This window comes from Rattus norvegicus, chromosome X, assembly GCF_036323735.1.
Source record: "Rattus norvegicus strain BN/NHsdMcwi chromosome X, GRCr8, whole genome shotgun sequence".
NCBI classification, from domain to species: domain Eukaryota; kingdom Metazoa; phylum Chordata; class Mammalia; order Rodentia; family Muridae; genus Rattus; species Rattus norvegicus.
In genome coordinates this window covers 106,978,064-107,002,246 of record NC_086039.1, presented here as the reverse complement: position 1 = coordinate 107,002,246, position 24,183 = coordinate 106,978,064, and the positions used below count along the sequence as shown (strand labels likewise).

Here is a 24,183-nt window from a genome sequence, read left to right as displayed (position 1 = left end):
CCTAGGAGCAGTCAGGGGTGGGACCCTTCAGGCTTCTGCCTGTGCCAAGAGCTGAAAGCCAGTTACCAGGAACGCCTAGACACCTGAGAGGAGAGCTCTCAGTTCCCAGATCCAGCTGAAGGAAAACAGGTCTACAGGAGTGCTGACACACAGGCCTATAGGAAGGTCAAGCTACTGTCAGAGACAGCAAGACAAGCTAACACCAGAGACAACCTGATGGCAAGAGGCAAGCTCAGGAACCTAAGCAACAGAAACCATGACCACTTGGTATCATCAGAGCCCAGTTCTCCCACCAAAGCAAATACTGGATATTCAAACCCATTGGAAAGGAAAGATTTATATTTAAAACCACACTTTATGATGATAGTGGATGACTTTAAGAAGGACATAAATAACTCCCTTAAAGAAATATAGGAGAACACAAGTAAAAATAGAAGCCCTTAAAGAGAAAACACAATCCCTGAAAAAATTAAAGGAAAACACAAAAAACAGGTGAAGGAATTGAACAAAACCATTCAGGATTTAAAAATGGAAACGGAAACAATAAAGAAAGCACAAAGGGAGACAACCCTTGAGATAGAAAACCTAGAGAAGAAATCAGGAGTCATAGATGCAAGCATCATCAACAGAATACAATAGATAGAAGAGAGAGTCTCAGGGCCAGAAGATACCATAGAAAACATTGACACAACCATCAAAGATAATGGAAAATGCAAAAAGCTCCTAGTCCAAAACATCAAGGAAATCCAGGACACAATAAGAAGATCAAACCTAAGGATGATAAGTATAGAAGAGAGTGAAGACTCCCAGCTCAAAGGACCAGTAAATATCTTCAACAAAATCATAGAAGAAAACTTCCCTAATCTAAAGAAAGAGATGCCCATAAACATACAAGATGCCTACAGAATTCAAAATACATTAGACCAGAAAAGAAATTCCACCTGTCAAATAATAGTCAAAACACCAAAACGCCAAATGAGCAAAGCAAGGAAAGAATATTAAAAGCATATCAAAATTACACCACCCTTCTCACCAGAGACTATACCAGAAGATCCTGGGGAGATGTCATACAGACCCTAAGAGAATACCAATGCTAGCCCAGGCTACTATATCCAGCAAAACTCTCAATTAATATAGATGGAGAAACCAAGATATTCCATGACAAAACCAAATTTATACAATATCATTTTATAAATCCATCCCTACAAAGGATAATAGATAGAAAACTCCAACACAAGGAAGGAAACTACATCCTAGAAAAAGCAAGAAAGTAATCACCTTTCAACAAAACAAAAAGAAGAGAGACACACAAACATAATTCCACCTCTAACAACAAAAATAACAGGAAGCAACAAACCCTATTCCTTAATATCTCTCAACATCAATGTACTAAATTCTCCAATAAAAAGACACAGAATAACAGACTGGGTAGGTAAGGGCCCCAGCATTTTGCTGCATACAGGAAACACACCTCAGAGACAAAGACAGATACTACCTCAGAGTAAAAGGCTGGAAAACAACTTTCCAAGCAAATGACCTGAAGAAACCAGCTGGAGTAGTCATTCTAATATTGAATAAAATCGACTTCCAACCACAAGTCATCAAAAAAGATAAGGAAGGAAACTTCATATTCATCAAAAAAAAATCCACCAAGTTGAACTCTTAATCCTAAATATATATGCTCTAAATGCAATTCATAAAAGAAACTTTACTAAAGCTCAAATCACACATTGCACCTCACACAATAATCGTAGGGGATTTCAATACCTCACTGTCATCAATGGACAGATCATGGAAACAGAAATTAAGCAGAGATATAGAGAAACTAGCAAAAATTATGAACCAAATGGACTTATCTGATATTTAGAGAACATTTCATCATAAAACAAAAGGATATACTTCTCAGCAACTCATGGTACCTTCTCCAAAATTGACCATATAATCAGCCACAAAACAGGCCTCAACATATACAGATAGATAGAAATAATCCCATGCATCCTATCAGATCACCACTGACTAAGCCTGGTCTTCAATAACAACAATAATGACAGACTCCCCATATATACACAGAAGTTGAACAACACTCTACTCAATGATAATTCAGTCAAGGAAAAAATAAAGAAACTAAAGACTTCTTAGAATTTAATGAAAATGAAGGCACAACATACCCAAACATATGGGACACAATTAAAAGAGTGCTAACAGGAAAACTCATAGCTCTGAGTGGCTACAAAGAGAAACAGGAGAGAGCATACCTTAGCAGTTTGACAGCGTACTTAAAAGCTCTAGAACAAAATGAAGCAAATACACCCAAGAGGAGTAGAAGGCAGGAAATAATCAAACTCAGGGCTGAAATCAACCAAGTAGAAACAAAAGGGACCATAAAAAGAATCAACAGAACCAAGAGATTTTAGAAAATCAACAAGATAGATAAACCCCTAGCCGGACTAACCAGAGGGCACAGAGTGTGTGTCCAAATTAACAAAATCGGAAATGAAAAGGGAGACATAACAACAGAATCTGAGGAAATTCAAAAATCATCAGATCTCACTACAAAATCCTATATTGAACAAAACTGGAAAATCTGGAGGAAATGGATAATTTTCTAGACAGATACCTGGTACTAACGTTAAATCAGGGACAAGTAAACCATGTAAACAACCTCATAAGTCCTAAGTAAACTATCGCAACTAAAAAGAGCCCAGGACCAGAAGGGTTTAGTGCAGAATTCTATCAGACCTTCATAGAAGACCTCATACCAATATTATCCAAACTATTCCACAAAATTGAAACAGATGGATCACTACCGAATTCCTTCTATGAAGCAACAATTACTCTTATACCTAAACCACACAAAGACCCAACAAAGAAAGAGAACTTCAGACCAATTTCTCTTATGAATATTGGCGCAAAAATACTCAATAACATTCTTACAAACTGAATCCAAGGACACATGAAAATGATCTTCCATCCTGATCAAGTAGGCTTCATCCCAGGGATGCAGGAATGTTTCAATGTATGGAAATCCATCAAAGTAATTCATTACCTAAACAATCTCAAAAAAAAAAAAAACCAAAAAACAAAAAAAAACCCCACATTATCATTTCATTAGATGCTGAGAAAGCATTTGACAAAATTCAACACCCCTTCATGATAAAAGTCCTGGAAAGAATAGGAATTCAAGGCCCATACCTAAACATAGTAAAAGCCATATACAGCAAACCAGTTGCTAACATTAAACTAAATGGAGAGAAACTTGAAGCAATCCCACTAAAATCAGGGACTAGACAAGGCTGCCCACTCTCTCCCTACTTATTCAATATAGTTCTTGAAGTTCTAGCCAGAGCAATCAGACAACAAAACAAGGTCAAGGGGATACAGATTGGAAAAGAAGAAGTCAAAATATCACTATTTGCAGATGATATGATAGTATATTTAAGTGATCCCAAAAGTTCCACCAGAGAACTACTAAAGCTGATAAACAACTTCAGCAAAGTGGCTGGGTATAAAATTAACTCAAATAAATCAGTTGCCTTCCTCTATACAAAAGAGAAACAAGCCGAGAAAGAAATTAGGGAAACGACACCCTTCATAATAGACCCAAATAATATAAAGTACCTTGGTGTGACTTTAACCAAGCAAGTGAAAGATCTCTATGACAAGAACTTCAAGTCTCTGAAGAAATAAATTGAAGAAGACCTCAGAAGATGGAAAGATCTCCCATGCTCATGGATTGGCAGGATTAATATAGTAAAATTGGCCATTTTACCAAAAACACTCTACAGATGCAATGCAATCCCTTCAAAATTCCAACTCAATTCTTCATAGAGTTAGAAAAAGCAGTTTGCAAATTTATTTGGAATTAAAAATAACCCAGGACAGTGAAAATTATACTTAACAATAAAAGAACTTCTGGAGAAATCACCATTCCTGATCTCAAACAGTATTATAGAGCAATAGTGATAAAAAGTATATGGTATTGGTACAGAAACAGGTAGGTAGAGGTGTGGAAGAGAATTGAAGCCCCAGAAATGAACCTACATGCCTATGGTCACTTCATTTTTGACAAATGAGCTAATACCATCCAATGCAAAAAAAATAGCATTTTCAGCAAATGGTGCTGCTTTAAGTGGAGGTCAGGATGTAGAAGAATACAAATTGATCCACTCTTACCACTCTGTACAAAGCTTAAGTCCAAGTGGATCAACGACTTCCACATCAAACCAGAGACACTCATAGTAATAGATGAAAAAGTGGGAAAGAATCTATCACATCGTCATGGGGGAAAATTTCCTGAACAAAATACCAATGGCTTATGCTTTAAGATCTAGTATCGATATATGGGACCTCATAAAACTGCAAAGCTTCTGTAAGGCATTGGACAGTGTCATTAGGGCAAAATGGCAACCAACAGATTGGGAAAAGATCTTTACCAATCCTACATCTGATAGAGGGCTAATATCCAAAATATACAAAGAACTCAAGAAGTTAGACTACAGAGAGGCAAATAACCCTATTAAAAATGGGGTACAGAGCAAAACACAATATTCTCAGCTGAGGAATACCAAATGGCTGAGAAATACCTAGAGAAATGTTCAACATCCTTAGTCATCAGGGAAATGCAAATCAAAACAACCCTGATATTCCACCTCATACCAGTTAGAATGACTAAGATGAAAAGCTCAGGTGACAGCAGATGCTGGCGAGGATGTGGAGAAAGAGGAACACTCCTCCATTGTTGGTGGGATTGCAAACTGGTACAACCATTCTGGAAATCAGTCTGGCGGTTCCTCAGAAAATTGAACATTGCACTACCCAAAGTCCCAGTTATACCTCTCCTGGGCATATACCCAAAAGTACTCCAGCATACAACAAAGACACATGCTTTACTATGTTTATAGCAGCCTTATTAATAATAGCCAGTAGCTGGAAAGAACCCAGATGCCCTTCAACAGAGGAATGGATTCAGTAAATGTGGTACATCTACACAATGGAGTACTACTCAGCTATCAAAAACAATGACTTCATGAAATTTATAGGCAAATGGATGGAACTAGAAAATATCATTCTGGGTGAGGTAACCCAATCACAGAAAACCACACATGGCATGCACTTACTTTTAAGTGGATATTAGTCCAAAAGCTTGAATTACCCAAGATAAAATCCACAGATCACATGAATTTCAAGAAGGATCACCAAAGTGCAGATGCTTCAGTCCTTCTTAAAAGGGGGATCAAAAATATCCATAGGAGGCGATATGGAGGCAAGTTTTAAGCAGAGACTGGAGGCACAGTCATTCAGATCCTGCCCCACATGTCATACACACACACACACACACACACACACACACACACACACACACACACACACACAACCACCAAAACTAGATATGATTGATGAAGCTAAGAAGTGCACGCTGACAGGAACTGGATATGGATGTCTCCTGAGAGGCAAAGCCAGAACATGTCAAATACAGAGGTGAATGCTAGCAGCAAACCACTGAACTGAGAATGGGACCCCTGTTGGAGGAAATTGAAGAAAGGATTGAAAGAGCTGAAGGGGCTTGCAACCCCATAAGAACAACAATGCCAATGAACCAGAGGTTGCAGGGACTAAACCACTACCTAAAGATTATACATGGATTGAGCTATGGCTCCAGCTGCATATGTAGCCGAGCATGGCCTTGTTGGGCACCAATGGAGGGAAAAGCCCTTGGTCCTGCCAAGGTTGGACACCCAGTATAGGGGAATGTCAGGGTGGCAGGAAGGGAAATGGATGTGAAGAGGAATACCCTTATAGAAGAAGGGGCAGGGGATAAGATAGGGGGCTTATGGGAAAGGGAATAACATTTGAAACGTAAATTAAAAACATCCAGTAAAAGAAAAAATAATTTACCAGTGGTTATTCAAAGTTATTGTACTACTTTACATTTGTATCACCAGTACGTGAGGTTCTCAATTTTTCTACATCTTCACCAACATAATTCATAGCTCATATTTTTTTACTTAAACTATCCTAAAGAGTATAAAATGTGGTCATGTGGTTTTTATCTCTATGATACCTGACAATGAATGCCAAATATATTTTCCTAAACTATTTTCTTGAAATATACTATTTTCAAATATGGTTTTCAAGATTATGGGTCTTCAAAATAATGAATCTATAGGTTAGAATTGTTTGAGTATACATATGAACACTGATTATCACAGGTATAATTATAGATATCAATTGTGGTAAGTATTAAATAGTATGATTTTTATGCACAATGCTATAATATAACTATAATATAATATAACTCAAGAAATCTTGAGCCAAGCATGGTGCACATATGTCTATGGTTTTATCTATTCAGCAGGACTAAAGTGGGAGGATCCCATAAGTCCAGGAATTTTAAACCAGTCTGGAAAACATAACCAAACTCTCTCAGAAAAAAGCCCATGAAAGTACATATTAACACAAGTTCTCTGAAAAAATTATACTGATTCCTAATACGTAATTTTTAGTGAGAATGAATGAAGGAAAAGTGTGCCTATACCTATCAATAGCCATTATATACAAGTCTGAAAATCCCTGACTTTTTACTGGACAAATGAGAAGATAACTCCAGCTGTAGTGGTTTGCATATTCTTGGCCAATGGTAAGTGGCACTATTAGGAGGTGTGGCCTTATTGGAGTGAGTGTGGTCTTGCTGGCAGAAGTGTGTCATTGTGTAAGCAGGCCTTGGAGGGCTCCTATGTTCAAGCTTCACCCTGCGTAGAAGAGAGAGAGACCCTTCTGTTTGCCTGAAGAAGACAGTCTTTCTTCCTGGTTGCCTTAAGATCAAGATGTAGAACTCTCAGCACCTCCAGCACCATGTCTGCCTGCCCATTGTCTTGCTTCCTGCCATGATGATAATGCTCTGGACCACTGTACTTGTAATCCAGCCCCAATTCAATGTTGTCTTTTATAAGAGTTGCCTTGATTATGATGTCTCTGCACAGCAATGAAACCCTAAGACACCAGCCCAACTCCTAACTGTATTATGAGCATGTATTTGTCTTTATATCCAAAGTTAAGCACAGTATTCACCCTTCATCAAAGAAACTTCTCTTTGCAACGGACAAATATCATTACAGAATACCCCCAACCAATCATAATGTAGAGTTTTAGAGCCCAGTCCCAAAAGATAAATCTACATAATAATGTATACAACTAAGGTTTGTGGAAGAGTGTAGATGACAAGATGGAAGGATTATTAAGAGATGGGAACAGAGAGTTTGCTGTGAGGTTGTTTCTTCTAGGGATGTCAGAAGCTACATCCATAAAGTTACACCAACAGGAGATTTTGACCAAGGACAACAACAATTGACATGATAAAGTGATGGGGAAATCCCAGGAGGACCCAATCCTACACAAAGAACGACAGTCAACAAAGAGTGCTGAGAATAGGAGAAATATATTTCCGCAGGGAAAATATAGCAGTTAGTTATCCAATACAAAATGGTCAACCCTGAAAACATACGTACAAGTAACATTATACCAAACGAGAAGGTTATATTTATGTATTTAAGAATATATATGTACATATACATATAACTATACCTACCTACCTACATACATACATATATACATACGTACATATATACGTACATACATATATACATACGTACATATATACAAACATGAAACAACAATTATTGAAAAATTGAAGCTATGGAGAGCTTTTTGGGAGAGTTTGGTTATAGAAAATGGAAGAGGAAGTAATGTAACTATAATTCCCAAAAATAAAATATATGAGTATAAAAACACAAAGAAAATGAATTGAACTGACAGCTACACACCCAGATGGTAGGACAATAAGAGGAAAATGGGAAACATTGAAGAAGGTACTGCACAGAAGGTTCCATCTCTTTCAGAAAATAAACAAACATTAACAGGAACCAACAGTCATTTGGGCAAATTATCAGATTTCTAACACTACTACAGCTTTACAGTTATGACATACAAAGGTTGTTTGATCCCAAGTAGTGAACAGAGATTTGCCCAGCAAACTGAGATGTCACCTGCAAAACTTAAAGCACTGCTAATTACTGGTGCACAAACAGTGACCTAATCTTGGAAATATGATGAAATCTGCTTCAACATCTTTGAGGGATCATTATATTTTGATGGCACCCTCCAAGACGCTCAGAAAAGACTATTAGATACTTGCAAATAACCTGTTTTTGAAAATGTTTATTTTAAAAGAAGATACCACTCTGGCTCTCTCCAATATATCAGATCTTGGAGAATGGAATGACTTGCAGTCGCAATGAGCATGACTTAATGATAAATTGCAAAGACAGCAAAAAGAAATCAACAAGTGGACTCCTGTACCTTATTTCACCTTCTCTAATGTGACCTGCCAATTCTTCAATAAATTTCTCGCCTTTCATCCAGTAGATCATTGGTCCAGACTCCCCACTGAATCCAAAGAAAGCTTTGCAAGGGATGTTCAGAGGTTTACCTGGGAAAGAGAGAAAAATTATTAATGAGAAAAATCTCTTCCCTTTGTTATTTAGAGACAGGGATGGACAGTTAATATACAAAAGAAAACTCAGACGTGGCCCGTTTTCCAACAATTCTTGCATGTGAGAAAAAAGTTATGAGGACTTTTGGGAAATTATATAAAATTCAAGCTAATATAAAAGCTGAAAAAATAAATAAATTACCACTCTATAGCATTTTAATGGTACTGTACATCTCCCAAGAACTGAAGTGAAAGAATGAAAATGATACCTAATTAATTTTCCTTTTTGAGAGTATTCCTTACATGAGCTTGCCTTTAAAATTAAAATTATTTAAGAGCATACATTAATTCTTGATAAGTGTGAAAACATATCACCAATATACTATTCGCTAATATTGTATAGACTTTAATTTGTTTCTTCCTATTTTAATCTATTTTAAGAAAAAATGATACAGAATGTTCGTTAAATTTTGGTTTTGATTTGCAAGGACTAAGGAAATAGCTCAATAGTTGGTCATCATTATTTTGTGCTCACATACGAAGGTCAGAGGCCAGTGTCAGGTGACTTCTTCTCTCCCTTTCTAAATTTTTGAGACAGAGTCACCACTGAAGTATGTCCTTTCAGATGGCAAGTGAGTAACTGTCAACAGCAGGAATAACATTGGGACATGCTGCCAGGCCAAGGTTTTATATCAATGGAGGAGATGTGAACTCAGGTCCTTTTCCTTGAGCTGTAAGCAATTTACTCACTGAGCTATCTCCCTAGCCCTGTGATGGATAATCTTGGTTGTCAACCTAATCAGACTAAGAAATATCTCGGGGAATTAGTTAAGCAGACATCTGCTATGTTCTCAGTGGCAAAAGAAAACTACATTATAAGGGCTCGGAAACAATCACTTGAACCCTGTGTGGATTAGTATTACGATTGCAACTTTGGAGTTTGGTGAAAGGTGGTGGTGAATAAATAGGTTCCTGGTGATAGGCTTTTGAACTCTATGACACCCATTCCCCTTTGTATATTCCCTTCTATTTATTTCCCATCTGACAAGAAACAAAAAGAGGACTATTTTATTGTAGACTTTCTGTCACCATGGTTTCTGCCCAAGTGCACGATGTCAAGCTATCAGGAATTAAACCTTATGAAAGCATAAACCTAAATAAATTTTTCCTCCATTAAATTGTTTTATCCATTACTTGACATAATACAACACTCATTAATGGAAAAGAGTCACTAATGGAAAGCTCACCCTCTCTCCTAGACTCTAGACACTCTTCTCCTGGTTTAGATATTAGAACTTCTACTTGTTTAGATATTATAAGTTCACTTGCTCTTTGAATAGCCATAAACATACTCAAGGGTTCTTACATCTTCAGCTTCTACACCAAGGGCTAAATTGCAAGCTTCCCTAGTTTGAAATTTTTTTCTTTTTCTCCCCATCTACTTATTAAATTGGGTATTTCTTATTTACATTTCAAATGTTATTCCCTTTCCCGGTAATTCAAACAGTTGGGCTAATAGCCACTTATCAATGAGTGCATACCATGTGTGTTTTTCTGTGATTGGGTTACCTCACTCAGGATGATATTTTCCAGTTCCATCCATTTGCCTATGAATTTCATAAAGTCATTGTTTTTGATAGTTGATTAGTATTCCATTGTGTAGATGTACCACGTTTTCTGTATCCATTCCTCTTTTGAAGGGCAGCTGGGTTCTTTCCAGGTTCTCGATATTATAAATAAGGCTGCTATGAACATAGTGGAGCATGTGTTTGGTATATGTTGGAGTATCTTTTGGGTATATGCTCAAGAGAGGTATAGCTGGGTCCTCAGGTAGTGCAATGTCCAATTGTCTGAGGAGCCTCCAGACTGATTTCCAGAATGGTTGTACCAGTCTGCAATCCCAGCAACAATGGAGGAGTGTTCCTCTTTCTCCACATCCTTGCCAGCATGTGCTGTTGCAGAAATTTTTGATCTTAGCCATTCTGACTGGTTTGAGGTGGAATCTCATGGTTGTTTTTATTTGCATTTCCCTTATGACTAAAGATGTGGAACATTTCTTTAGATGCTTAAGACTTGCTACTGTCTTGTTTTTTTTTTAAATCTTGCAAAAGCTTGCTGTGATCTCTCTCAATTTCTATAATCATTTGCATTAATCCTCTTAATAAATTTTCTTAATCACATTGATTCTACCTCTCTGGAGGAGCTTAATTTATAAATTAAAATTCAAAATTTGAATTACAAAAATAAGGGAGGTGCCCAAGAATCATTGAGGTGACCTTAGCTGTGATACACTACACTAGGGATACAGAACTTGAAGAGGCCACTTCCTGTAGCCAGACAGATACACCAGTGGAGCGATGGAAACACCAATCCACCTATAAACTTTTGACCCAAAATTTATCCTGTCTATAAGAAATGCAGGCACAGGGGACAGAGGAGTGACTGAGGGAATGGCCAACCAATATCTGGCCCAACTTGAGAACCATGTCATGGGCAAGCATAAATCCCTAACCTTATTAATGATATTGTTAGGCTTACAGATAGGAACATGTTGTCCTCTAACAGGTTCCATGCTGCAGCTGACTCAGACAAATACAGCCACCCACAGCCAAACAGTGGATGGAGTTTAAGGACTCTTATAAAAGAATAGGAGGAAAGATTGCAGGCCCCAAAAGGGATAGAAACTCGGCAGGAAGACCAACAGAATCAACTAACCTAGAACCTTGGGACTCTCAGAGTTGGAACTACCAACCAAAGAACATATAGAGGGTGGACTTATGCCTCCCTGTTCATATGTAGCAGATGTGCAGCTTGATATAGGCAATTCAATACTGACATTTGACACACATGAATCCCTCAGTTCATAATTACATTATAAAATATTTTTTAATAAAACACATTTTGCCATTGTTTAGATCATTAGACAAAACCACTTCTGAATATTTTCCTTGTGGATCTTCCATCCTCAATTTATTCTGTTAATGTTCTCCTTAATACTCAAGTTAAAATAAATAAATAAATAAAAAATTTAGCCATAGCTTTCATGTTCTATCAACTACTACTTTCTGAATCCAACTATCTTTCCTCACCATAGCTAGAAAATGACTTCCTTTGAGGATCACTTTCAGAAATGAGCAACTAAGTAGGAGGTAGAGTTCATATGAAGACATAATGAAATACAAGGCAGGCACTTGGAGATAGGTTGGGCTTAGACACAAAATAGATATATTGACAAGTATTTATTTTATTAAAATATTAACATATCCCATCTCAAATTTCAGGCCATGGACCTCTGGATTCTTCTGCAGCTGTCCAATTTGTTAAGGCAAATAATCTGCATAATATGGTTGACACATACTCATCTGAAGTTTTGTAAAAGTATGCATTATAGAAAGTACACTCGATTAAAATTTAAGACATTTAACTCTTATGCTTAGATCAGTCATGACCATGACTGTGAGCTGATACTCTAACTTTATGTTAAATAATTTTTATGTATGCAATGAGATTGGAAGATAGTAATAATTGGGAGGACCTCAAAGAAGACAAATGCATATGAAAGTACTTCATGAACACAGATACATCATCAGAATTGAGCTCAGTGTTTTTTGCTTTCTGAGACTTGATCATCCATGAAGAAATTAAATTTCAGGAAGATTCTGAACTGGTCTTGAGTCAGAGATATTTTCACCCTGATCATGTCAATCTTGTGTTCTTTTATTCATGAGCATCTGTAGGACAATATATTTTGAATATTTTCTTGTAAATTTTGCTTATATATAGAAAAGATTCTAAGTTTTCTAAATATGAATAGGCTTCCATTTTCCTATATCTTTCTTTCTTTCTCACATCATTGAAGGTATTTAAGGAAAAATAAACCAGATCACAGAATAATTAACAGATCGGGATAACCTTTATTCTAAGAGATTCCAGTCACTGAAACGTCTAGCAAAAAATTATAGATATAAATATTGGTTACTTCTCTTCTGGATTATGTTGAAAACACATATGTTAAAATATCTTTACATTACTGGAAAGAATTTAATGAAGAAAATTAGTACAGTGTGTAAAAAGGGGGCTTCTTGAAGTGGTCCAGCAAAAATTACAGTGTCTGCCCTTTCCCTTGACACTGCATCCAAATTACTGGCAATTTATCTGGTAATTTTTCTCTTCCCATCAGAAAGATCCTTGTTAAATAAACACAAGAGATAGATATTTCAGAAGTTTATTTTGTACAGTGCTTGGTAAATATCCTTAATCCTATGTTGATGGCCTAAAACAGTAAAACTGTTCAGCCATCATCTGCCACATTCAAAGAAGAGTTCCCTAGGGATCTTTTATCAAATAGTTATGTTTAGCATGTGCTAAAGAGTAGATACTCCTCTTCTAAGAGGCATGAGAAGGCTCTCTGGGTTGATGGGAAATTAATTTTAAATGGAATTTCTCTAGGTATCTGTGACATCTGCCCTATGTGCCAAATCATAGCTAGGAGTAGCATCTGTTAGCTACTGTCTTGTTTTGTCTCCAGAGCATTTGAAAGTCATTCTGTAACTATGTCTAATTAGTAGAAATAGCTAGTTCAGATTCACATCTGATCGTTAAGAAGTTCATCATATAAAAAGAACTTTGTCAGTGCTAAGTAATATGTTAAGAGGGTTTATTTTTGTTTATTTTTAAAAGCATATACATGGACTGGCTTGATTCTCCTTTGCCTAAGCATTGCTTCAATTTTCTTTCTCAACAAGCTCTCTGAAAATCAACATTTGAACGGTTGCCTTGAGAATTTGAAAAATCTAGAAATCATAACCAGCTTTATTATGTTTGCAACTATTAACATCATATGATTATAAACTGTTCAGAATAACCAAGATACACATCAGCAATTTGATGATAAATATTTAACAACGGGTATGTTAGAAATAAATGAGCATATAGCACATACATATAATATAAACTTTACTGATAATAAAAGATGGAACACACAATTTATACATAATGATAAGAATAAATGCACTGTCTGTAGTTTATGGATTTTCAGACATTGCAGGATATCTGCCCATCTAGATCCATACTTTTGAAATATATCATGTGCTCCTAGATCTCTCAGACACTGAGCCACCAAAGAGGCCACTGATTGGTCCAGGACTAGCTGGTCCAAGACTCCCGACACATATAGAGCAAGGGAGCAAAGGACTGCCTGGTCTGGCCTCAGTGAGAGAAGATGCACCTAACCCTCAAGAGACTGGAGCCCCAGGGAGTGGGAGGCCTGGTGGAGTGGGGTGTGGGGCATCCTCTTGGAGAAAGGGGAGGAGGAATGGGATGAGGAATAGTTGGAGGGCAGAACAGGAGGGGGATAATGATAATGACTGGACTGTAAAAAAAGATTAAAAATGATTATATATATATATATATATATATATATATATATATATATATATATATATATATATATATATATATATATATCATGTGCAGGACTCTGAGACTCTTCAGGCCCACATCTGTTTGTGATGTTTCCTGGAGCTATTCCCTTTCTCTGGTTTTGAGTTACTCTTTCTTTCCCAAAACCTCACACTTGCCTTATTTGCTTTGTAACTTGAAATACATATCAACTCTTTTAAAGTAGAATTTTTTGGTAGCTACAATAGGAATTTTGCCTTTCGTCTACCAATTAAACCTACTACATTGAGTTTGTGGCTAAATAGATACCATAGGAATGTGTAAATTCTGTAACATCAGCCAGAATGAGGTTAATTTTATTTATTTCATTCTCAGGAAGTTGTTAAACAAATTCCTCTTCTTACTGCCACCATAAACAGAGATCATCCTTTTTTCTCTGGGATCACACTTAGATTTGGCTTTTACGAGATAAGATGAAAAGGGGAGAGGGTAGTCATGATGTCAACATAAAAGCTTGTCAATTTCCCACTGGGCTTTATGCATACAAGTTTGTCCACTTCAAGAGGTTTATTCATTTCCCACGAAGGAAATTCACAATCAGAGCACATATCTCTTATGTGTACCGGGGAGAGTGTCCTGAACTACACACTGCAGTCTAATTAGTTAGTGACAGGACACACAGAGCACAGAGGGATAATACCTTAGGCTGTAAGGTATGTTTAAGAATTTCGTTAGTAAAGATGTCATTTTCTCTATGTAATCAAGTCTGTTTTTCTTCATGGGGAGATGAAGGGCAGACTGATACTTTGTAAACAGGGAATGTCTAAATTAGAGTACCTTACAGCTCATGCCATTTTTCCAAACACTGGTTGGAGATATAACTCAGTTTGAAAATCCCTGCTTATCATGTGCAAGGGCCTGGGATTCTGCTTCCAGCACAGCAAAGAAGTTAAACCAATAGTAAATTAAGTTTAAGAGAAGAAAGCAGATCCAAGGATATGTAAGCATGTATGAGGGTTTCCTTGCTGTAGTGAAGGGAAACACACAATGTTCTATTTTGATAATGAAATTTTATTCCTTCCCCCACCTCTGAGCATGTTTGCACATGAATACACAGGTAAGTGAATACCCATGTGCCTCTGTGGTCCTCCTTTGAGTACATGTGCACACACACACACACACACACACACACACACACACAAACACACCACTAGCACCACCACCACCACCACCACCACCACCACCACCACCACATTTTATTCCTTTCCTTGTGTTGATTTTTCATTCTTTACTTTAGCCTTTCTTACCAGTCATCCCACAGGTAAGTACCTCCTTGGAACCAAAATTACAATTTTGAAAATGCTCGTGTCTCTGCTTACTCTGAACTTCTAGTCTCAAATCAACTGAATGGGTTATTAAGGTTTAGAAACAAGGCTAGTAAGAAACTGACTGACTTTACTGAGGTCAAAGTTAAAACCCGAAGAGAGAATCCATCATTTATAATTCATTTATTTTTATACGTAGCAGTGCTTAATGGACTAGAGATGAAGTTGCCTTCTAATTAATATGCATCTAGACAAGAAAGAAGCTTCTAACTAACACAGCGATCTTGTGCAGTCTTTTTCTAAACACTTTCCTTCTTGAGGAGGGTCTCTTTACTCAAAATTCTCTAAATTTAGAAGCTGAAACCACTGAGCTACAGTTTAGATTACATTTGATAGTAAACAATGTATTTCTTCAACTAAGATTCAAAGGTAGATGAAAACTTAATGAGACAATGAGGCATATCAGCTTGTTGCCCAAGATGGTGAAAACGTCAGAAACATGATGTTCACTGCCCATGGAACAGCAACATTTTAGAATGAAGGAAAATAAATACATTAATTGACATGGGGAAGAAGAAGACTTGGAAAAAATAAGATACTTTAAATAAGAAGAATTAATGATTATTAATGTGTATATGAGAGAAAGAGAGAGAGAGAGAGAGAGAGAGAGAGAGAGAGAGAGAGAGAGAGAGAGAGAGAGAGAGAGAGAGGGAGAATGGGAGGTAGACAAAGAGATGGGAGGGATGGGATACAGAATACAGAGTACATGGTGAGTACCTTAAACTCTCTCTTTTTTGAGGATAACAAAGAACAGGAAAACATTACTTGCCTATACTATAGGGGAGTAGCACAGCATAGTTTCAACTCAAGATGAAAAAGAACAGTTTTCACCATTATGCATGATGGATTGGCTTTGGACTACAACTGGTTCAGTGCAACAAGTGATGTGATGTTTAAAGAGGATGAGGATGAGTTAACAGCAATTGTTTTGATGAATTGCCACATAGCCTCAATCTCAATAAAAGTTTCTCTTACTATATTTTTTCTAGGAAAAATGATCAGAATCTCCATTTAACTATCCATCATGCCTGTAACTTTGCTTAGATTTTTTTAACCTTTCATCCAATCAGGGTAAAGACCTATGGGCTCAGTAAATATTTTAGTACTCTCAGCCATATCTGCCATTTGAAGGCTCTAGGCAGAGGCTAGACAGAAGGGCATCATGGGAAAGGCCATGGTGTCAGAACAGTAAATTTGTAGCTTCAGCCTTCCTACCATATTGCTATTTTTGTTTTGTTTCAGAAATTCTCTTTCCCAAAAGGCTTCAATTTGTTTCTTCTAAAAAGTGATAGAGTCAATTAAGAAATTCTAAGAATTTCTCTCAACATTCTTCTAAATCTAACATTTTAATCAAGTATTCTAGAACGATACATTTTAGACTTCCACAGGTGGGGTGAGCTATTTCTCTTCTAGTCCTACCCCTCTTTTATAAAAAGCGCCTTCTGATTATTTGAACAGAAGAATAGAGATGCAAGGCTCTGTGCCTATGATGGTTCTTAGCTTTAGCTCCACAATCCCATGGTCCATGGTGTTTTGTTTTGCAGGTTGGCTGTCTCTGGACTCTTAGTTCCTCTATATTCTCTAATCTCTGCCTGTTTATTTCAGAGTGGGCTTCCTGCCTATGAGACCTACTTTGCCTTGAACCCTTGTTCCTTTCTAGCCTCTGGCTCTTTGCTGCTTATATTGGCTCTGATGATCTTGGCTTATGGCCTGCTTTCCTTGACCCTGTGCTCTCCATATCTCAGCTTGACAAAAGGATTTGGAAAAGCTCTCTAGGGGCAAAGACAAAGTCCTTGGATATTAACTTACTATGTCAGTAAGTCCAACTCATTCTCAGCAAACTGAGATGTCATGAGAGTTGAATTAAGCAAATCCTCTCTCTCTCTCTCTCTCTCTCTCTCTCTCTCTCTCTCTCTCTCTCTCTCTGTGTGTGTGTGTGTGTGTGTGTGTGTGTGTGTGTGTGTGTGTGTATTCAAGAGGATGCATGGTTTCAAAAGAATTCATTTGGAGTAAGTTAATAATTCAAAATTAAATGCACATTACTTCCTCTATTGTGCTAAGTAGAAGGAAAGAGCAGACCACTTTACTTATTTTGAGATAAAATAATTTCACTTCCTAAAGTTTCTTGTATTGTCCTAGACAGCCTATATAGAATAGCAGTAAACACAGAACATAGAACAGAACACTAGATAACCATTACTTTTTCTGAAGTTCCTTTTGACATTTGAAAACATTTGATTGGAAACAGAATTTTTTTTTTTTTGCTGCTTACCCTCATAGTGATAAGATCACAATTTCTGGTCTTATAGACAACTTTCTAGTCAAATCCTGCTATACAAGTTAGCAGGAAAAATGCATCAATAAAACTGCTGCATGTCTCAGTGTGTATCTGAAGACTGATCCGGGGATTACATGGTGGCTGAAGAAAACACTGATGTGTTTTTTTCTGGACATGATGGTATGATCTAAACTGTGGCTATGGAAACCTTCAAAAAATCTTCAAAAAATAAAAACAAAATGAAATGTGCCAAGGTTTTAACATAGGTACCATTCACTTTGATGAATCTCACTTGCTCTCTGCAGACTATCTTTGAGAAACGAATGCTTAAAACAATCCCACAAAGATCTTTTGATCTTTTAGAAAATAGAAATATTGAAGTTCAATGTACAGTTGGGAAAATGAAATATAAAGCTATTCCCAGATTACCAATCATATTTTGGTGACTTTATTGATTTTGCAAAGTTCTGTAATGGTTCTTTTGGACTTTGAATTTCCCCTCACCGCGAATAGCTGTAGCCTCACTATTCAGTATGCTGTGATTTGTAGCCTACTTGATTGGCATTGCTTCACCTCTTACCAATGCCAACTTCAATCTGCAGACACAAAGGTCTAGTTCAGGATTCATACATAACATGAAACGAACTTCTATCTTTCCTAGAATACACGTGCCTCTTTCTTTTCTCTACATCATGTTTTCATAGGGCCTCAGGGAGTTGACAGTTTAGGTGTGCTCTGCCTCATATGACTTTTTACAACAAACATAAACAAACAAGGCCCTTAGTGGGTTTTGTTCATTTTAATACTCACAGAAAAGGATTGTTATTGTCAGTTTACATACAGATGTAGAAAAGGGTTAAATAATGTGTTCAAGATCATAAATATCATACATAGCTGATATTTACAATAAGATATTAGAGCCAAAGGTCCTAACCACTCTTTCATGCTACCTTTTACAAATACCTATTATGATCTTATATTTTATATTAATTTCTCTCCATTTCTACCCCCCTCTCTGTGGTATGCCTGTGCACATGCTCACATGATTGCACATATGTATGTGTGTGTGTGTGTGTATGTTTGTGTGTGTACATGTGCAATAGCATAAGTATGGATGTCAGAAGACAGAACACACTTCAGAAGTCAGTTCTCATACTTATAGCAATATATAAGCACATTCGAATAGGGCTTGCTTGATTTTCAATAGCTCAATTTCTTCATTCTTTATATTTTAATTGATTTTATGTTGCCTGAATTAAATTTGTTTTGTGAGTTACAACAAATCCATTAGGCAAGGGAAGAATAGTAAGTTGGTGCCATGCAATTCTTACTATTTCCTTCTTTTATTCATACTTTTCAAAAAATATATTTTCTTATTCATTCTTAAATCATAATTATATTCTTTGACACACAGATGTAATATTGTCTGGTCACAAATGCTCTCTATACCTTCTTCTCAATCCACTCCTGCCCACCTCTATTTCCCACCAATCTTCCTGTTCTTTCATGTCCTTTTGCTTTTACCTTTTGACCAACTTGGTTTAGCCAAGATTGTCCCTTATGAATTTGAGATTGAAGTTAGCTACAGAAGCATGCTGGAATCATCAGTGGTGACAACACTGAAGATAACACTCCCCTTTCCCCAAAATGTATCATTAGTTCATTGTTACAAGGGCAACCTCAAGTTCAGAAGAGAGTATTTCATGACCCTTTCCCAATTCACCATTTTGATGAGGAAAAAGGAAGAGAGAAAAGGGGAAAAAAGAAACGTAGACATTATCTGGGTTGTCTTTTAATAACTTTCCCCATAGTAGGGTCAAACCTGAAGTAGTAATCAGGGGAAGGATGACACTGTTTATATGCCTAGGCAAATCAACCATACTCTTATATTTAGGCAATGGCAACTGGAGAGTGGTCTTCATTTCTTTTTGCACGTGTTTTAGAGTTTGCCTTGAATTGTTCCATGTGCATGGAGTCTTTCCTTTCCTGTGGTCACAAATCCATGAAGACAGAGAGTCAGAAAGGGAGATTGAAAAGATATACGCTATTCATGAAATAAGTTCAAATAATGGTTTCTTTCCTTTGGTGACAGAAGACTATGTAAACTACAGTAAAGGGAGTTTTGAAGTTAGTTATTACTTTTCTCACCAGATACAAGGATTTCCTTTTTCTTTATGCCTCTGCTAGAGAGTATTACAATGGAAAGACATACTCATCTTTCTTCACAAGACAAGAAGCTCAGTTTTTATCTCACTAATTCTTTATATCTTCTGTGGTGAAAACCATTGTCTAATTGCATAAAATAATGTCCAGTTATTTGAAAACGTGAGAGGAAGGGTCAAAGGTTTAATTTTACACTCTTCCATAAGATTGATATTTTTCCCTTGAAAAATTAATGTACATTTTAAAGCACATTAAAAGTATCTCAAAGAAGAGCACAACTGTTAAGCAGTGAAGGTTGTTTACCACGACAGAGCTGGCTAAAATCCTTCATTACAAATCTACCCACTCAGGCCTCAAAGTGGCTGTTCAATAATCTTGCTCTTCTTGCATCCGAAGTTCTTTCCCAAATCCATGGGGAGTATGTCTGTCTCTGACTTCTGGATCCAGTCCTAGAATCTGTATTTCTTCTCTACTTTTTTTTTGCAGTGTCAATATAAACGATGAAGTTTTACTATAAAGCAATGCTTATAATTTTTCCTTTGTGGCAACTTATTAATTATAGCACTTCTTGCTTTTATAAGCACTTTGTGAGAAGGTTTCTAGTTTGAATTTTTATAGGGCTATTGTGTATTTTTTCACAAACATGCCACTTCATTTGAATAAACACTGTGTTCAGGGCTCTTTCCTAGTTGTTTATCAGCTCTGATTAAAAAAAAAATCAGTCATCTATGCCTCTAAGAATTTTGGTGTCACTAAGAACTCTTTGTGAAAGATAGTTTTATTGCATGTAGTTTTATTTTCATATATGTGGATAAAACCTTCAGAATATTCACAAGCGTCCTTGGGACAGAACCATACCGTGTACTGCTCCCTATGCCCCACAGAGAGAATGTTCTACAAGTAGACTATCCGGCTGACCTAGTTTGGGAAAAATTGTTCTCAGAGCTGATTGTCTCTGTCACACCCTCCTCCCCATTTGACAGGAGCCAAGAGCAAACTCAACATTCTTTCACCCTGGCCCATTCTCCTTGCCGTCTTTCGTTAACTGTCAGTAGTCAGAATCCTGATTAAAAGCAAGTTTTCCTCCAAACAGTTCTGAAGTTAAACAGACACTCAAAATGAGTTTCCTTAAATACTCCACTCAGAAAATGAAGTCCTTTTTTCCCCCTCATATATTTGGGCTGGAATTTGGTCAAGGTGTGCATGGGTTGGCTCTCTGCCTTATGTTTGTGGCCACCTAATAGAAAGGTATTCAAAATGCCATTACAAAGTGGTCTCAGAAAGGAGCTGTACATGAAGACATGGGCAAATCTTTAAGCAGAAATATTTCAGTTAAAAATGCCAATTAACCTCTGTAATTAGGAGTCCAGAGAGTGACGTAAAAGTCCTGGTGGGACCATACTGATGAGAGAGGAGATATTCTAAAGACACTTGTGTTCCTCCCTTTGGCTATAACAGTGTTGATCAAAACAGATCCCAACGCATTAATATTTTCCACAGGAATCATTGTGAAGTAAGGGAAAGGCTGAAGTCTTGGTTCCAAAGAGAAAAGAACTTGTCTCCCAGGAAGAGGATTCACAAGTTCTGACATGTATTTCTGGGATTTTGTTTAAATTCTAACACTGATACAGGAAAGACAGAAGGAAAAAACTGGGAGTCTTTTTCTCTCTGGTTTGTACATAAGTTAATGTACCTTTGGTAATTTATTTCCTAATTCTGTTAAAATATAGCCGGTTTAGAAATCCCAGTGCCTTAGTGATTCCAGTTTTTGGCTGGTCATTTTTGTTTTGTTTTGTTTTTCTTTTCTTTTCTTTTCTTTCTTTTTTTGTTTTTTGTTTTGTTTTGTTTTGTTTTGGATGTCAGAACTGCATATCATGACCCAGGTTTCTCTTTCAAGAAGATCAGACATGGAATTCCCTGAGACTAAAGATCTTGGTTTTCTCTGAAATCTTCTGGGATAGTGAACATGGTGCCTGGTACATGAAAGGTTTCCTTAAGTGGTCTAAAATCACAGTAGTATGAATAGATGAAGGCATGCTTGTTCTAAATAAATCTGATTTACTTAGTCTTTCTTTGTGCAGCATACAACATAATGGGTTTATAAAGATACTTTCAGGGTTGGAGAGTTGGCTCAGTGGTTAAGAGCACTGACTGCTCTACTGGAGGTCCTGAGTTCAAATCCCAGCAACCATATGGTGACTCATAGCCATCTGTAATGAGATCTGATGCTCTGTTCTGATGGGTCTGAAGACAGCTACAGTGTACTTATAATAAATAAATAAGTAAATAAATACATGTTTTTTAAAATAAAATACTTTCTTATATATTTCCAAATTAATTAATTAATTAATTAATTAATTAATTAGAGATGGGGTTTCCCTATCTAGGCTTGCCTTGGAACTTACTCTGTACATCAGGCTAGCCTCAAACTCACATAGACCATCGTGTCTGTCTTGTAGTACTAGGAATAAATGTGTGTGCCAGCAGACCCAGGTTTGCAGATAAAACACATTTTCATATTTATGCTTTTAATGAATATGGTGCTTAGGCGTCTAGGTTGATTTTTCCTATAATCACTTTGCTAGGATCTGAAGGAAAAGAGTACTGCTAGTCATCTTTTGTCCACTGAAGTGCACTCCTCTAACTGCTGTAGTCTTAATATTTATGCCAACATTTTCCTTTCTTACCTACAAAGGACTAGTCTTAGGCCTCCTTAACTCTGTGAAGAATTTCCTTCCTATATTTTTAGAAAGACAGGAGTTAGGTTCCAAGCAAAATAGTCCACTGTACTTAACAGCTTCTTTTTCTCAACAAGTATTTTCTTAGAACATCTTGTTTCATCTTCTTTTAGTTTATATTTCACATTTCTTCCCTTGATCCACTTTGTTTCTCTATACTAGAATACATGTACCATTCCAGATGTTGTCTTCTATCACAACTATCTGATAAAGTTCCACAAAGCTGTCTATACTGAGAGGGAAAGTGTTCAGTGCTGAAACCCATGAATTATACATCCGGGATATGCTTGGACCTTGAATTCAGAGTTGCTCTTTTGTTCTGAAAGAGTTCTAAATAAACCAAACTGATGTGGCCATTAATTCCATATTTATCTGCTCACTAATTAAGGAAAGGAAAACAGTACAATAACTTAGCAGATACAGGAAAGTAAAATACAAGAAAGTAAATTTCTGAATAATTACCAATTATGTTGCTTCTCTCTGCCTTATATGTATACAGAAACACACATCTTTGCGTCTTTCATTGTATGTCCACTGTTTATCTTTAATTTTTATTGCCTGAGAATTTCATACATGCATATAATATATTTTGACCAAATTTACTCCTCATTCCCTCTCTCCAATATATCCCTATCCCCTTAACATGTTTCCCTCCTGATGTCTCTCTATATTTATCTTCTGTCTATCAAGGTAACTCCATAGCTACCTGTCTAGCTAACATCATTTTTATCATCTGTTTATTTCACTTTTTGGACAGCATGGTGCTTTCTCCATGAATTAATTATAGCTGTCTCTGGTCTGTTCTCTGTACACTGCGTACGTGTGCAATGGAGTGTGCACATCCCTCAGTAACTGTCTCAAGTATGACCTATTGATCAAAGTGATGACCTGCTGATGGTCTGAAGATAGGGGAAGAGAGAACGTCATGAGAAACAGGACAGCAGGAAACAATTTCCCACAGAACATGCATTTATTTGTATAGCATATAATATAACCCTTACACTAAAAATAAGAATTAAGATTACCAAGGTAAAAAAAAGTAGTATAGAAATAATTTTAAGGTGGATTTTAATATTTAAACTCTCTAAAAATATTGATTTTAATTTCATTAGAGCAAAAATTTACATGTAATTAATCACCAATGATTCCCATTTACTTGTTAAAAATCTACTGGGAAAACAAGTCAGCCTATATAGAGAATAATTAAAAATACTAAATATTTAAAATTTTATTGGTGTATATTCATTGTACATAGTGATATGCTTTGAAAAGACACTTTGACTCAAGGACATAGAATAGGTTTACTACTTTTGACATTTTTTACTTCTATCTCCTGTTCTTAGTTAGTCCTTTGACCGTCCTTTCCCCTATCATTTGTCCCCTTTGTACCTTCAAACAGGTTCTCTTCTGCATTCAGGTTGTGTAAGTATGTATATATGCTCCTATGAATCTATAGAAAAACCTATGATTCACAAAAGAGAATAAACATACAATATTGGCTTTTCTGAGTCTGGGAAATTTCAGTTAACATGATGATACCCATTAGCATCCATTCCCCTACAGTGGCATGCTTTCATTCATGGGTGAATAAAGCTCCTTTGTCTACATATGTATATGCATGACATTTTATCTTTTTAATTTCTCTTTGTGATGGATGTCAATTGATTACACAACTATGCTACTTTGAACTGTATAGTGATGCACATAGGCATGGACTTGTCTCTGTAATAT

At 36.6% G+C, this 24,183-nt stretch overlaps 1 protein-coding gene across 4 annotated transcripts in view; it reads right to left on the bottom strand.

Moving 5' to 3' along the window:
* The window catches only part of Il1rapl2 (interleukin 1 receptor accessory protein-like 2), a 1,532,967-nt gene that overhangs the window by 78,123 nt on the left and 1,430,661 nt on the right, over nucleotides 1–24,183 (bottom strand). For all 4 annotated transcript variants that reach the window (XM_063279885.1, XM_063279884.1, XM_063279886.1 and 1 more), the window contains 1 exon segment: nucleotides 8,356–8,485. In XM_063279885.1, coding sequence (XP_063135955.1) covers nucleotides 8,356–8,485 — 130 coding nt within the window.